We start from the raw sequence: 17,520 nt of genomic DNA, 5'->3' as shown, positions 1-17,520 counted from the left end.
TGCATGGATCTCTCGCAGCAATCTTCAGAAAATGTAAACTTCCAAACAAAGGTAGGTTAACTTTAAAAGACAAGCTAATTGAAACTTCAAAACAAATATTTCACTGAGCAGCACGAAACTAGAAGCAGAAACTGATATACAGTGTATTGCACCACCTGCGAAGCTGGAATTTAATTGAGTGACTAATCTCCATAAAATCTCCACGAAACCGAAGTAGTGGTTCCACATGCTAAATCAAGGAATTCTATCCTGATAAAAAAAAAAAAGAAAAAGAAATCATCCAAAATTCTAATTAAAATATTGGCTCTGCATTCTTTAAATGAGCCTTGACACTCAAGGAACATCGGTTAATGTTGGTTTTTTTTTAAAAAAAAAAAATTTGCTCCATGCAAAGTATAATAAAAGAGAAGATTATCTATTCTAAGATTTCATCCGGCCATAGCCTTGTCCACATGGAAATTTCCTCCTTGCTGTGTAGTTTCCTGATCCCTCCATAAAAACCGTCCAATTCATTCCCTTTTTCTCGATGATCCTTCCGATTAATAATCGCTTGTCTCCATATCGAACCAGGCATGTATTGCCTGAACTCTAGTATAACAGTATCTGCAGACAGATGAGGCTAAACAATGAATTCCAAAAAGCAAATAGGAAAGCCAGCAGAGCCAGAACTAACCAGCAGTTCAGAACTACAACTGCAAAATCCTTTGAAATATTTGATTCACAGTTTTAAAATGTAAAATAAAAGAGAAATAATAGCACTTGCTATTAGATCATAAATGACTCCTTCAGTTTCATAAAGCCTTTTCTGTTGTTCCTGAAAAGTGAAAAAAAAAAAAAAAAAAAAAAAACTTACTGAGATGAGCAAAGGGCACAGCCAGATATTTTCCAAACATCACTTTGCACACTCTTTAGCAAATACAGAGAACAAACCTAGCATCATTGAATAGATGAACAAAGTTTTAAGCTTGTGACAATACCTTGAAATGAATCTTCATTACTCGAGAACATACCGATGATTTTCTATCGGTATGAGAGAAGATGTTTTATCAATATCAAGAGTAATATCAAGAGTTAGAAGAGACAAACCAGTGTTTCTTTCACAAGCTAACTACTGACAATAGCATAATATCTGTTGGATGTGAAAGTAAGGAAAATCCTTCCTCCTAATTCAAAAGCAGGTGCAGGGTCAAGATAGATATTAGTCTAGATTGTCAAATAAGCTGGAACAAAATTTCTTACAGTAGTCTCAATTATTGTTGTTGTCTAAGTTTCATTCATCTCGATTGAAAGCGAAGAAACTATTGTGCAAAGAAACGGGTTTTTCTACAACACAAGTACGATTCTCACCGTTCTCGTGACATCGACAATGGCTCTCATCCCCATCGCACGACTCCAAATGACCAACAACTCCATACCACCACCCTGCAAAAGAAATTTGAAGGTAAAATAAGCTAAGTCGAATCATCTTAGAGAAACAGCCCTATGTAAGAAACTCCAAAGCCTGAGAAGGAAAGTTATTGAACTTGCACTTTTTCTTTAGAACAAAAAAAAAAAACCCAAGAGAGAAGGGCAAGTTAAGTGAGAATCAATATGTTTCTTCAAATGTGTACCATATGGAAATTCTTTGTTCTTTCTCCACTGAATCTCAAAGTGATCGCCCGGTCGCAAGTCGCTAAGACAATTCGATACATGAAGATCATGTGGACAGGTATTGACGGGCGAAGCCCGTACCCTGTCCCACTCTATTCCTTCTTCAAATTTTGCCGGCTTTCTACCGTGTGGGGGGTACCTATCAAAGCATCCATTGTTCAAAACTTAATACAACTACATCGACAAAAGTTCAATGCACAAATATATTCACAGAAAGCAATGAAAATTCCTTCGTTCTAAACCGCAAGCTATTGTTGGAGTAACATTCAACTACAAGACATTTGTCCAGTATTCATTTTCCAGTCAATTGAGATTTGGATTTGAAACGTAAATAAACGAGTTTTCTCCAGCATACAAAATTGCCGGTATACCTCGCAAAGAAGGTGTCACTGCGGCGATCATATCTAAGTTGCGCGTCGTAGCATGATAACTTATACCCAGCATGCCCCTTCTATCATAAAATCACCACAGCAAATATCGAAATGTTTAAGAGGAGAACAAAAGAGGGATTAACATATATAGCACCAAACATAATGCTACTGATATCAGAATTTTAAGAGCTGAAGATCACTTCCAACATGAAAGAAGCCACATTTTATACTCAGATTGTGCAAGAAATTCTGGTCTACGGAACCACGAATACCTCGCGATTATAGACCTGAGCAGGGAACCAAAACTTGCCACTCTCAAGTGCCAGATAACAAGACATTGTCGAATCGAACCGCAGCGAGGGGCTCGCAGATCTCCAGCCTCCAAAATACTTGGATTTAATCCAAGAAAGAGGGCAGATACAAGAGGGGACAGAATTCATCCAACCCTTGTGCTTAAAGCTTTCTTCCTTGGACATGAACCTCTCCGATTCTTCGCCGATCACTCGGCGCCATTTCTGGTTCATGTGCCTCCCCCACAGATGATCACTCCTGCACCTGCACCTCAAGGAGCTGCAAACACTGGCCATGCTAAGTAATGCTGCTGGGGAGAGCTTCTCCAGAATGAGTTCCAGAGCCAATTCAGGTAGGTCCAATATTATGCTGTTCTCTGCTGCTGCTTCCACTGCAGTTTCCTCCTTTCTGGCAGCATTGCTGGCCTTGGTGGGCATGGAGGGTGAGTGGCCAGTGAATTGGGCAGTGCTGAAGCTCCTGCAATTCTTCAGAAACTGCCACAGCAGGCATGCAGGGGAGATGAGGAGCAAGGAGGAGAAAAGAGAGATGAGAAAGAGAAGCATCAGGGTTTGCTCACAAGTAACAAGTGGGGTGAGTTTGTGATCCACAAATGAATGCACAGAAAGATGAAAAGAGAAGACCCAATTGGCTTGAAAAAGTGCCAACAGGGATGTAAGGGAAAGAGGTCCTGGGAGGGGGATCTAGGAATGGGGTTTATAGCTCAACACAGTTATTATAGTCCCCACTAAAGAGTCCTGGGACTTCATAGAGGTCTATGCTTTACAGGATACAGCTTCTGTTCTTCTTTTGTTGCCAGAATTTTAGAATAAAAGTAAATGAATTGTTCCATAAATATAAACTAGTAGCGTTTGGTTCGGGAACAAAAGGGGGAATAAGCCCTTGTTTCCCCCTTTGTTCCCAAACGGTATATTTGGTTTTCGGGAACAATAATTTCCGGATTTCTGGAACAAGCTGGTATAAGGCTGGAACTGCTGTTCCACCCGTTTTCTGGAACTAGCTTGTTTCTTGATGATAACAAGTTTAATTAAAATCTAAATTTAATTTTAATGGCAGTAAATTATTAATTAATCTAATTAATATATTTAAATCATTATTTTTTGCTTTAATAATTAAATAATTAATTAATTTATTATGTATAATTAATTATTAATAATTAATTGTTAATAATTAGATAGTTATTATTATTAATTTATATTTATAATTAATTATTAATAATTAATAATAATTATTATTAATATAATTATTTTTAATAATTAGATAATCGATATTATTATTAATTTATTATTTATAATTAATTATTAAAAATATTATTATTATTATTATTATTATTATTATTTATTATTATTTATAATTAGATAATTGATATATATTAATTAATTTATTATTTATAATTAATTATTAAAATTAATTATTATTATTATTTATAATTAGATAATTGATATTATTATTAATTTATTATTTATAATTAATTATTAATATTATTATTATTATTTAATAAATATTAATATAAATATTATTTATAATTAATTAATAAGAATATTAATAATATTATTATTTTATTAATAATAATAATAATATATAATAATTATTATTATTAAATAGATAATCGATATTATTAATTTATTATTTATAATTAATTACTAATAATTATTATTATTTATAATTAATTATTAATAATTAATTTATTATTTATTTTTAAATAATATTTTGATGGTAATTAATTACATAATATAATTTTAATTTCAAATTATAACTGTTATTCCTCTTGTTCCAATCTAACCATCCAAATACTATTTATCTTATTCCTAAGAACAACCCAATTTTTATCCAAACGTAAAATTGGTCTAGTTCCTGTTTATACCTGAACAACCTATTTCTGGAACTAGCAGTTCTTATTTATATCCGAACCAAACGCAGCCTTTAAGAGTAAGAACTTATAATATTTTACATTGAACATTTTCTGTTCATGCCTAAACTCCAGATGATATAGATTAGCGTTGCAAATTACACACTATTGCCTACTCTGATATTAAGACGATCATTTTTCCTAATATTTCGTTGTTTAAATAGATCAGGCCTAAATTTGATCTGCTGGGCTCTAGTTTTATTTAGTTTTCTTCTATTTAAGTCAAATTCAAGTTTTGGGCATATTAAAAAATCTGCTATGCGTACGTGTGAGAGAAATTGTCGAAATGTTTAAAATATAGTCGGCCAATAGTTTTAGGTTTCAAAAAAATAAAAAAGGGTTCATGTCACATTAATCTAGGAAAGTATTCTACACGCAATATTGTTTATAAAGTATTGGTGGTTACAGCAGATTCCTTAGAATAGTAATTCCTTATTGAGAGCAGGTTATGGGTCTGAGCTATCAGAATCTAGGACTACCCAAAACCTGTACACATTCAGAGAGCCATACCACAACTCGAGGGGAACTGGAGATTCTATAGAGAGAGAGAGAGAGAGAGAGAGAGATTGTTGGTATATGAGTTGATAAATAAAGATGCAACTGGTACTAAGATTGTCTTACAAGTTAGAAGGAAACAAACTCAACATATAAAATAGGGCCTATTTTGCATTTAACCCCTTAACAAAATTTTGTTACAAATAGCCTCATATAATTTATAATTGCAAAATTGGTACTATCTTTGCCACATGTGCGTCATGTTGGAAGGAAAGTTTAAGTTAAATACAGTGAATCATTCACCGTGTTTTCCCTTCTATCCCTTCTACCGTCAAATCGCCGTGGATGTGTGGTGATGGTGGGTTCCCTATGAGACCTCTGAGGTGATGGAAGAAACCACCATGGAGGGCGGTGGCGGAGGAGGAGGCCGCGGAGAAGGAGAGGGGATGCAGCGGGTGACGGACAGCAGCAGCAGAGAGTTCAAGGAGGGGGCCCAGAGAGAGATGGAAAAAGCTCGGGGAGAGAGAGAGGAAGAGAGAGATCGTGCGGAGGAGGTTATAGATAATGTTTGAACATGAAAAATCATTCACCGTGTTCAACTTATACTCCCATCAAGTGTTTATGTGGCGCTCACGTGGCAGAGATAGGGCTAATTTTGCAAATATAAATTTTATAGGGCTATTTGCCAAAAAAAATTTTGTTAAGAGGCTAAATGCAAAAAAAATCCTATAAAATATTACAAAGCAAACAAATTAGGAGGTTTCAGGAAATTTTGCTACGAGGGATTGAGCTATACAGAAAAAAGAAGTGGGTATAGGTGAGATTGATCTGAATCGATCTATCTCCACATGATCAAGCTCAACTCCATGTGTCTAGTTTCTCTGTTACATGCGTCTTGAAATTTGGTTATCAAATTCGATCTTATACCCTATTCGATGAGAGCTTTGCGGTGCCATAAATTTTGAAAAAAAATGATTTGTCGAAGCGAATGGCTTGGGTCATTTTCTTTCTTTTTGCCCTAGATGCGTGATTGCGTATTGTAATCTCTACAGTATTGTACTCTCCTTTCGTATAGTGAAATTTTCTCCTTCTTCCTCCATGATTTTTTTTCTGTAAATAATTTTTGCGTAAATTTTTGCATTCTATTTTTCTTTACTTTAAAACACGAGTAAAATTATTGATGATAACAACAATCCCAGCATGTATTTTTTTTTGAAGGACTCAAACAGATATAAAAGCTTAAACTGATAAACATTTACATACTATATGCCCGTGTTGATTCAATATTTTGTTTTTCTTTTCCCATTAGATAATGTTTTTTTTTTTACCCTAAGTTAAGAGCCCAGTTCAAACAAAAAAGGAAAAAAAGGGGAAAAAAAAAGGGACTCTGATTCACATCTAGAAAAATATTGTCTGTATATTTAAAAAAAGAGTGTGAATCTTACAACCTTTCATCCTAAAATTTTAAAAAACTTTAGATTTTTAATATTAAAAATTAAAAAATAATAAGAATTCAATATCAGCTCTTGAAAGAGGAAGGTAATAAAAATTCAAAAAGTTTACTTATACATATCAAAAAAAGGGTGTAGATTTTACACCCACTATCCTAAAATTCACAAAATTTTAAATAATTTTTAGTAAAAATAAAAAAATAAATTGATATGATAAATAAAAAATTAATGATTCTTAAATAAAATAAATGTAAAATATATGCCTCATGTTAAAATATAGGCCAATTTGCATAAAAAATCCACTATTCTTGCGATTTTACAAAAGTGGGCCACTATTTTGAGTTTTACAGATTCAGGCCGAATTTTCAACAAACTGATCAAAATATCCTTATTTCTTTTTCTCTTCTTTTTTTTTCCTTCGTTTTTTTCTCTCCGACGCTCATTGCCCCTTACACTGCCTCCACGGCTTTCTCTCGGTGATGGTAACGACAGCAGCACCACCTCCTCTTCCTCTTCCTCCGCCTCGACCTCTGTCGACGCCGTAGAAGGAGAAGGAGAACTCGGAGCAGGCCTGAGTGAGGACGAAGCGGACAGAGGCAACAAGGTCGTTGCCAAGGAGGTACTCATCGCCCGTGAGGTGAGGAAAAAAAATGCATCCATCTCCAAGGAGCGAACAAAGATACAGAGGATAGAAAAAAAAATAAGAATAAAAGGTAAAAAAAATAAAGAAAATTTTTTTTCTCTTTGAAAGACCATTATATATCATTGTTGTTACTAAAAAGTCTAAAAATCAGATAAAAAGGAAGAAGAAGATGAATGTTGCACTATTAAAATAAAATTACACAATTTTATAAGAAATTGTACTGTTTAATATGAACGATGCACTCTTTGAGATAAAAATTACACTCTTTGAAATAAATGTTGCACTCTTTCGATAAAAATTAGACTATTTTAGAAAAAAAATTGCACTATTCTTCGACCCTCATCGCCTTATGTTCTTCTTCATCCTCCTCTTCCCTTGACTCCCTCATTGCCCTCCCCCTCCGACCCCTATCCTTACCAATGCGAGCCTCTTTACCCTGCGTACCGCATCGGAGCGCCGAAACACGAAAATGACCTATCTCTCTTTTCTTCTTTTTTTTTTCTCTTCGTTCTTTTTTGTTCTCTCCGACCCTCATCGCCTCACCCATTGCCTCCGCGGCCTTCGGCGATGGTAATAAGGATGGCGCCACCTCCTCTTCCTCCATCTCCTCCTCCGTCGGCGCTGGCGACCCTTGACGACGGTAACGAGCGCGGCGGCGTCTCCTCTTCCTTCGTCTCCGCCTCCGCCGACATCGGAGAAGGAAAATGAGAGCTCGAAGCGGGCTCGAGTAAGAGCGGAGCAGACGGAAGCGATGAGGTCATTCCGTGTTTCGGCACCCATGGTGCGTGGGGTAGAGAAACTCGCATTGGTGAAGATGAGGTCGGGAGAGGGGAGGGGGAGAGTGTCGAGGGAAGAGGAAGAAGAAGAAAAAAAGATGATGAGGGTTGAAGAATAGTGCAATTTTTTCTGAAACAATGTAATTTTTATCAAAACAGTGTAGCTTTTATTTGAAAAAGTATAATTTTTATCTCAAAAAGTGCAATGTTCATATTAAACAGTACAATTTTTTTATAAAACAGTACAATTTTATTTTAACAGTGCAACCTTCATCTTCTTCTTTATTTTTTTTTTCTGATCTTTAGACTTTTCAGTAGCAGCAACAATATATATCTTTCAAAAAGAAAAAAAGAATTTCTTTAGTTTTTTTTTATTTTTTATTCTTATTTTTTTCTACCCTCTACATTTTTATTTGTTCCTTAGAGATAGCTGCGTCTTTTTTTCTCACCCTCACGAGCGATGAGCACCTTCTCGATAAAGACCTCATCGTCTTCGTCTGCTCCGCCTTTACCCAGGCCTGCTCCGAGTTCTCCTTCTCCTTCTCCTTCTCCGATGCCAGTGGAGGCAGAGGCGGAGGCAGAGGCAGAGGCGGAGGAAGAGGAGGCGATACTGCTCTCGTTACCATTGTCAAGGGCCGCTGGCGCTGGCGGAGAAGGACATGAAGGAAGAGGAGGTGGCACCGCCTTCTTTACCGTCGTCGAAGGCCGCAGAGGCGGTGGAGGAGGCAATGAGGGTCAGAGAGAAGAAAAAAAAGAACGAAGAAAAAAAAGGAAAAAGAAATAAAGATATATTTGTCAGTTGGTTGAAAATTCGGTCCGAATCTATAAAACTCAAAATAGTGGTCCACCTTTATAAAATAGCAAAATTAGTAAATTTTTTATGTAAATTGGTCTAAAATATAGAGCTAGGCTGGTATATTATTGATAGCACGGAGGCCTCCGTACTGCCAAGTTGTCTTTAATAATGCGGCTTCTAAATCGACGATCGGCTCCGTTAGACTTGATCAATACTATTAAAAGTATTTGGAAATTAAATTTCATAATTTTTCGACATCATTTGGCTAGTGATCAAAATGTCTCAAAATTGACAATTTTAATGATAGATGTGATGCGTTTGTGAATTTAACGATATAAAACAATCCAAATCTAATGAAATTTTTATAGAAAATTTTTTTCAAGTAAGATCACTAACTCTGATCTTAAATTCAAGTCTTTTATCATCATTTTTTATGAGATTTTTATTTTCATCCGTTCATTTTTAGACTATTCATTTGATAGGTAAATGATGCCAAAAAATTATAAAATTTAGTTTCCAAATACTTTCAATAATGTAGATCAAGTCTAACAGAACCGATGGTCGGTTTGGAAGCCGCACCATTAAAAACAACTTGGTAGCACAAAATTCTCCGTGCTATCGATAGTATACCCGCCTAGCTCCTAAAATGTATCAGTATTATTGGCCATAAAAATTATAATTTTTTTTAAGGTGTATAGATAGGATTCCCCTTCACATCTATCCACGTCTTCAACGAGTTATTAAAGTGTTGAAGTGCAGGAATAGACAAAAGACACACACGCAAGCATTCAACGCAACGTCTAATCACAATAATTTTTATTTTATAATTTCATAAAAGGACAAGCGGGAGAGATATGCGCAGATCTTCTGCACTCCAATTGGAAGCACGAAACTTTGGCAATCTCAGCAAATGCCACCGGCACTTTTTCTTGATGCCGACAGACACATCATCGTACTATCGTTTTTTTTCTTTTTCTTTTTCTTTCTTTTTCAAGTATTAAATTTAGAACCGCCCTCCTTGGTCAAGTTACAAATTATTTGTTTATTCTCCCCCCGCTGCTCATCTAATCGTTGTCCATCAAAATTAAAATTAAAACATTAGTCAGATTTTCACTTAATATCAGATCGTCCGCACCCATCATTAATTTTAAACATTTAAATTATTAAAAAAATGCAATTACTTCATTTATTAGGCTGTATTTGGTTTCGATATAAATAATAAAGGTTTATTTCAGAAATAAATACAAGTTTTCGTAGAAATTAGACTAATTTTACGTTTAAAAGAAATTAGATTATTCTTGAGAATGAGGTAAATGATATTTGAATGATTAGATTGAAACATTAGAAATAAGAGTTATAATTTTAAATTAAATATATTTTATCTAATTAATTAATTAATACCAAAATATTAATAAAAAATAATTAATAAATTAATAAATTTATTAGCTATGAATATTGTATAAGATAATAAAAACTAATTTATCAAATATAAAAAATTACTTACCTTTTTAACTAGTTAGTAAGGTATTTTAGTTAGATAACTGGTAAAAAAAAAAATAGTTAGATTAATAAAAATAATAATAGTTGATTAATATAAATATTAGTTTATGGATAAACACATTAAATTATTAATAATTAATGAGCTCATTAATTATAAGTAATAAATTAATTAATTATTTTATTATTTAAACAATGAATAATAATTTAAATATATTAATTAGATTAATTAATTATTTAATATCATAATTAAAATTAAATCTAAACTTTAATTAATCATGTTCCCACTTGGGAACAAGCTTGTTCCAAAAAAAAAGGTGGAATAATCATTTCAAACTTATACCCGCGGGTTATATCAGTTTATTCTAGGGACCCGAGAGCTACTGTTCTCGGAACCGAAAATTTACGTTTAGGAACAACGAAGGAAACAAATACTTATTCCTCCTTGTTTCCAAACCAAATGCTTAAAGCGTAAAGATATCGTTCCTACGGGTTTAGATTATGATTCGATCCAATCTATCTCACATCACTTTAAACATGACTCAACACAATCCAACCTCACGCAATTTCAAACGTGACTCGACCCAACCCGACCTCCTGCTACATAGCAAAATGCTGGTCCCTTTAGACCAACACATAAATCTTTCATATATCAAATAGAGTTGGATAGTTAATAATAGTTTAGTTTATAGATAAAATGGTAATTATAGCTGCTAAAGAAAACTAACAAAAGATTGCTAAGGGCACGTTTATTTTTTATTGAATTCGGAGTCGACATGGTCGAGTTCTCGTAACTGGAGTTCGCCGACATTTGGACAGATTTGTGAGGCCCGACTTTCGTGGGGCTCACGCAGCCCACACGCACGAATCTATCTCACAGGATAGCAAGTCTGCGTATGACACGAACTCACGACTTCGCTCTTAACGAGCTCAAAGTCGAGCTCCATCCTAGGGACGGAACTCTCCGAGTTCGACAGGATATCAATAAAAATTTATATTTTTTTCGGTCGCAAAGTAGTTACGATTGCATAATACACTGAAATTACTAATTAATTCAACAAATCTTCAATTCAATTTATCAAACTTAACCAAAATAGAAGAAATAAAATTTGAGTAAAAATGGATCAAAACAAATAAAATCAAGGGGCCTATTTGAAAAATTATGTCCAATATCAATCAAATGACAAAGGATTAAATAGAATTGCTTAGTTAATCAAACTTTTATTAAAATTTTAACTATTTTATTAGTTGTTAATTGTTAACTACTAGTAAAATTTATCTATCTTTTCAGTTGAAAAGTAGTTAAGATTGCAAAATTTGACGAAATTATTAATTAATTTAGCAAATTGGACAATCCAATTTATCAAAATTAATTTAAATAGAATATATAAAAATTTATAAAAGTAATCTCCGTCGAAACAAGTAAACACCTATCCGAAAGCAAATATCCAATAGTTGAGGGGCCTCCGTGCATATTTTGTTACCTGAGAATAAAACAAACGAAGCGGGTAGCGTGCTACCTATCTCTAAAAAAAAAAAAAAAAACAAAAAAAAAAAAAAAAAAAAAGGACTTAAAAAGGGCGAGTGTCGGCATTGCTGGGTCAGATCCTTCCCCTCTTTAGATACTCCAAATCTTAAATGTCCCCTTTTAAAGAGTAATTAATTAAATAAATTAAGTAACGTGATTAAGCAAATCCCACAAATTTAGGTGCATGGGTCTGAGGATTTAGTAGTGATATATGTTGACTCGTGTCACACTCATTCCCATAAAAAAATATCAGCTCCACCAGGTGTACCTGTGCATCTCTGGTGAACCGAACTGGTTATTTTATGATCAAAATATTTCAAAATCTAAATTTATCAAATAGTTGTGGTCAAAAGCACGCAAAGAGTGTGTAATTTATCAAATAGATGTGGTCAAAAGTGTGTGTGTGTGAGAGGTTTGGGGATTCGAAATAGTGTTATATATAATATATAAAGTATAATAGAACTAAAATTACTAAAAAATTCGGTTATAGTATTTTTGGCTGTGGTTAGGCTTAAAAGGATCAGAGAGTTAAATGTGCTAAGACTAAAGTAGTTCTATAATGGATGATCCTCTGGATAGTGAGTTTTTACGGTTGGTATCAGAGTCAATTACCAGTAGGAAATATAAGATGAGTCATGGCTGAACCATATTACAAAGTATGCAGAAGTCGCACAAGGTCGGCTAAGCCTTGCGAAACGAGTCTCACATCACCCGATACTTGTGAGTGTGCCTTAATCTGACGAAGACGTCAGAGCTTAAAGGGAGAAAATTGTGTAGTTCCTAAATACCCAAACATTTTGGGTGGTGGTTAGATTCAGGAGATTAATTAGTTTTTAAATACTCGACTATAATATTTTGGGCGATGGTTAGACCTACAAGATTAAGAGAGCTAAGCGTGTGAGTAGTCCTAGGACGAGTCGTTCGCTGAAAAGTGAGGCGTCACAGAGTGTAAGGTAAAAATTGTAAGTTTTCAAAATTTTATTATTTAGGAATTAAATAGTCACTATCGGCCTATCAATATGACAAAAACTACTCAAAAATAGTCTTAACATGTACGACTGTTCATTGTTATAGCGAAAAATCAGATAAAACATCCTAGAGATACTGACAATAGAGATATATGAGAGTTCATGTAGTTAGGATGCGAGAATTAAACCCCGATTATATATTTCAAAATTTAATTAAATTAAATGAGCTTATGATTAGCTCTGGTATTATATCATTTACCAAAATAATCCACTGGAAAATAATCTAAAAATAATTTTAGCAGTCCCCAAAAATAAATGTTATATAAAAGAGCATCATTAATTTCATGAACTCGGGATTTTTATAGTTAGATATTTAAATATTATCCCATCCATCTAATAAATGACATTGCAATATTAATTTGTTACAGTAAAATTATAAGAATACAGCAAACGATCGATCGATGCACCAGGTTGATAGAATAATTGGTAATCATAAAAGTTACAATGTCGGCAAAGGAAGTGGCAGATGATTCAGAAGATTATTAATAAGAGGTGCTTTGATTAAGGCGTAAGCTAATTGGGATTACAAAAACTAATTAATAACCTATCATGGGCTCGTTGGAGGGGATAAACCAAGGATTGGGATGGATTTGTCGGTAACTTGGTGCTTTTTTATAATTATTTACAATTGCATATTACGTGGTACCTAGGGTGACACTTTATTATTATATATTTCATAATTTAGAAAAAGGACAAGTGGGGCTAGATTAATTTAAAGCTCATTTAAGGCTTAAAAGTTGCTTAATGCTTATGGATGTGAAAAGTCTCAAGTGATTACCTGTCGCTGATAAATAATGTTTTCACAAGAGATCATTATTGGCTGCTCTCTTTTGTTTTTTTTCATGTGTTGTGATAAGTTGCAATTATTAGACTCTACTAAAAAGAGTTCAAACTCCAAGTAATTATAATCTAATTTGGATTTTATTTGAAATGATCCTATAAAAATTTATGGCCAATTTGTATAAAAAATCCACTAGTTTTGGGCGTTTACAAAAGTGGGCCACCTTTTTCGTTTTTACAGTCAAGAGCCTCCTCGAGCTCGGCGATAGCCCCCACCGCATCTTCACGGGCCGGGCGAGAGGCAGCAGCGGAAGAAAAAGAAGAAGTGAAAGAGAAAAAGAAATGAAAAAGAAATGGTGCAAAATTCTGTTAAATAGTGTAACGTTAGCCTTAAGAGTGCAAAATCCATTCTAAAAGAGTGTAATTTCTATATCAAATAGTGCAATTTTCATTAAAACAGTGCAAATTTATTTTAAAACAGTATAATCTTATTTTAACAGTACAATTTCATCATTTTCTTCTTTCTTACATAATTTTTTTTCTTTATTTTTTTTTCTTTCTCTTCTATATATTTTTTTTGTCACGCCTCTCCGCCAACGGCCACGGCGTCGACGACGACGCCGGTAAAGACCCTCCGCTCCGAGGCTGCGGCGCCGCAGCGACCTTTGCAGCGCCGATGCCGGCGGAGAGGCGTCGTCGTCGGAGGCGGCAGAGGAGGCGAAGGAGGAGGGAGAGGGAAAGGGCGAGAAGGCGAGAGAGGGTGAGATAGGCGCAGTCGTCGGAGGTGGTGGAGGTGGGTCGGAGAGGGGAAAAAAAAATGTTGCAGCGCGACCTCGGCGTGGTCGGAGGCGTGGAAAGCAGGGGGTGTGCGGGCGAGAGTTAGGATGTGCAAGACAAAACTGAAGTGGGCCACCTCCGCTTCCGCCTCTGCCTCCGCTTCCGCCGCTGCCTCCGCCGCTCTCTGGGAAGAGAGAAAAAAAGAACGAGAGAAAAAAAAAAAAAGGTGAGAGAAAAAGGTATAAGGATATTTTGGTCAGTTTGCTGAAAAATCGGACCGAATCTGCAAAAACGAAAAAGGTGACCCACTTTTGCAAAAGTCCAAAACTAGTGGATTTATTATGCAAATTGGCCACAGTTTATAATTGGATAAATAATTCTTTGAAAAAATAAATTGGCAAACTAATTCTTCTTTGCCATATAGAAGCCACGGTGAAATTTTTTTTAAAGACTGTGAATTGTTCACCACCTTCATATTAACGTGAATAATTCACCATCTTCCAAAATTATCCCACAAAAGCGGTGAATCATTTATCGTCCCGCTTTGAACATCTTTTCTCCGATTATATATTTCAAAATTTAATTAAATTAAATGAGCTTATGATTAGCTCTGGTATTATATCATTTACCAAAATAATCCACTGGAAAATAATCTAAAAATAATTTTAGCAGTCCCCAAAAATAAATGTTATATAAAAGAGCATCATTAATTTCATGAACTCGGGATTTTTATAGTTAGATATTTAAATATTATCCCATCCATCTAATAAATGACATTGCGATATTAATTTGTTACAGTAAAATTATAAGAATACAGCAAACGATGAATCGATGCACCAGGTTGATAGAATAATTGGTATTCATAAAAGTTACAATGTCGGCAAAGGAAGTGGCAGATGATTCAGAAGATTATTAATAAGAGGTGCTTTGATTAAGGCGTAAGCTAATTGGGATTACAAAAACTAATTAATAACCTATCATGGGCTCGTTGGAGGGGATAAACCAAGGATTGGGATGGATTTGTCGGTAACTTGGTGCTTTTTTATAATTATTTACAATTGCATATTACGTGGTACCTAGGGTGACACTTTATTATTATATATTTCATAATTTAGAAAAAGGACAAGTGGGGCTAGATTAATTTAAAGCTCATTTAAGGCTTAAAAGTTGCTTAATGCTTATGGATGTGAAAAGTCTCAAGTGATTAATTACCTGTCGCAGATAAATAATGTTTTCACAAGAGATCATTATAGGATGCTCTCTTTTGTTTTTTTTCATGTGTTGTGATAAGTTGCAATTATTAAACTCTACTAAAAAGAGTTCAAACTCCAAATAATTATGTTCTAATTTGGATTTTTTTTGAAATGATCCTATAAAAGTTTATAATTGGATAAATAATTCTTTGAAAAAGTAAATTGACAAACTAATACTTCTTTGCCATATAGAAGCCACGGTAAAATTTTTTTAAAAGACAGTGAATTGTTCACCGCCTTCATATTGACGTGAATAATTCACCGTCTTCCAAAATTATCCCACAAAAACGGTGAATCATTTATCGCCCCGCTTTGAACATCTTTTCTCCCCCACCCCTCAAGTAGAGTATGCAAGAGTATAAATATACATAAGTACGGTGTATCGTCTTCACGAAGGCGCACAATTTTGGCTCCAATTGGGATTACGAAAATATGAAGTGATATGAGGAAAGAAATTACCATAGTCCATATGTATAAGTGAAGAATACTGCATTGCGTATATCATTATGCTGTGGATATATAAGATATGATTTTTATGATCCTAGCTACTAGAAGTGGGGAAATATATTTTTTATATTATTTTGTTTTAGCTTCTTTTAATTTACTTAATAATATTAGTTGGTTTTCATTACTATACAGACTATATATTAATTAGACTTATTTATTTTCAAATTTTACTTTTAAAAAGTTAATCCTATGAAATTAAAACTAGCTTGATATCTATATGTCATTGTTGACAGAGAAGATGAGCATACCAAATATGTAAGTCGTCGAAAGAGATTTTGGCACAGAGATTGGGCTTCAGTAAAGGGCTGTGCCGAAAAATATTTCGCTCTTAATTTTAGTATATGATGGCACGAATATTGGTGCTCATGGAGCATATAGACTAGAGATCTTTCAAGATGCTCGAGCAAAATCAAAGACTGCAGGTAGCACATAGAGCAACATTTGCAGACTATATAGCTAGATCAGTCCGAAGGCATACTGCAGGCCTCTTATGTTGGTGAAAAACTCCGAATATTAAGTTTGCACTTATTTTATTTGAACTTTAAATTATTTATTATTTATTATTTTATTTATTTATTACTTTATTTATTTTATTTTATTTAATTATTTTATTATGTTTTTTAATGAGAAAGAAACTAACGGAATTTTTTTTCCGTTTCGTTTCTTCCGCGTTACGTTGGGCGGGTTCCGCTTCTTTCTCGTAAGAGAAAAAACGTAAAATCCTCTTTCCTTTTTAGGTTTTTTTTTTTTCTTTTCTTCTTGCTCAAGATAGAGCAGGCAGAAAAGATTTTTGATCATTGGTTAATCTCTATCCATTTATTCTTTTATCTTTCATTTTTGAACATTCCCCTTATCCACTGGGTGTTGAGAATCTTCGTCAACCTCCTTCACGATCGTGCTCGCAGAATGAGGAATTCCGGTCGTACCTTGGGGTGTTATTTCCGGTTAATCCCGCACGTAAGGACGGGAATACGCCTTAGGGCAGTGCCTCGCACGCTTCCGGATTAATATGTTGATATTCTTTTTCCACAATTTTAGGATTTAGCGATTATCTGTGAGTTGATTTATTTGCGTTTATCTGTATGTTTGTTTATTTTTATTTTTATCACAAAGTTAGTTAGATTTTAATTGCAATCGGATTCCTATGCGATATTTGTTCTAACATCTTATGCCCAAGTCTTCAAGGCCGACGACGACGGCCAAGGAAGCCATCGAGTCGCGCCTCCCACTGGCCTTAATATGGGCCATGCTAATCCCATACCCATGAGGCATTTTAGCCCCCGATGCCACAGTGAGAGGAACTAACTACATGCAAAATATGCATGTGGGTGAGTTCTAGATAAAAAACTGTAAACCAGAGAAGCTAAAATATAAATACTTTCAAAATTGAAAAACGGAATATTTGCGAAAGAGCTATCATTTTATGTACGAAAAATGAAAACTTTTTGAAGCGGCATATTTCGGTACCGAAGCCCTTTCGGTTTGTACTTAGTATGAGGCTGCTTCGACACCTAAATATATATTTCAAAACAACGGATAGGAAAAGAAGGTGCACGGTTGTGTTTGGCTAAGGAGGTGTACATCCCTACCTAGGTTCTAAAGAAGAGAGTCACTTTTGCAAATAACTTTCGGGCTAAATTACAAAAAGCTTTCTTGCTTTAATTATGTTCCGATATGAAAAATTGTGTTAATTATCTTTTTGCACTTTGCCACTGTTTCAAACAAGTCTAAAAAATCTAAAATAATTGAT

At 34.4% G+C, this 17,520-nt stretch overlaps 1 protein-coding gene across 5 annotated transcripts; it reads right to left on the bottom strand.

Moving 5' to 3' along the window:
- On the bottom strand, positions 79-3,157 carry LOC109719151 (F-box protein At2g32560-like). Of its 5 annotated transcripts, none has more exons than XM_020245694.1 (6): positions 2,890-3,155; positions 2,294-2,806; positions 2,022-2,101; positions 1,611-1,789; positions 1,348-1,422; positions 79-603 (listed from the first exon to the last, which is right to left on the bottom strand). In XM_020245694.1, the coding sequence occupies exons 2-6, from the start codon at positions 2,747-2,749 to the stop codon at positions 416-418; spliced, it is 978 nt and encodes a 325-aa protein (XP_020101283.1). In that variant the 5' UTR covers positions 2,750-2,806; positions 2,890-3,155; the 3' UTR covers positions 79-415. The 5 variants fall into 5 exon arrangements, with proteins under 5 accessions (XP_020101283.1, XP_020101281.1, XP_020101282.1 ...); XM_020245697.1 differs by adding an exon at positions 764-814 and having other exon boundaries at positions 503-603; positions 2,294-3,157; XM_020245692.1 differs by having other exon boundaries at positions 2,294-3,155.

The sequence above is a fragment of the Ananas comosus genome, linkage group 13, assembly GCF_001540865.1.
Source record: "Ananas comosus cultivar F153 linkage group 13, ASM154086v1, whole genome shotgun sequence".
Lineage (NCBI taxonomy): Eukaryota > Viridiplantae > Streptophyta > Magnoliopsida > Poales > Bromeliaceae > Ananas > Ananas comosus.
The sequence above is the reverse complement of the archived record's forward strand: the minus strand, read 5'-3'. Positions and strand labels throughout refer to the sequence as shown.

Bases quoted from the DNA above. Each gene is read 5' to 3' on its own strand.
- LOC109719151 (XM_020245692.1), bottom strand. From the start codon at position 2,875: ATGCTTCTCTTTCTCATCTCTCTTTTCTCCTCCTTGCTCCTCATCTCC. The intron at 2,102-2,293 runs GTATTCGTGGTT...ATTTTATGATAG, and splicing joins CTCAGGTCTATAATCGCGAG to AAGGGGCATGCTGGGTATAA. The intron at 604-1,347 runs GTGAGAATCGTA...ATCTGTCTGCAG, and splicing joins TTGTCGATGTCACGAGAACG to ATACTGTTATACTAGAGTTC.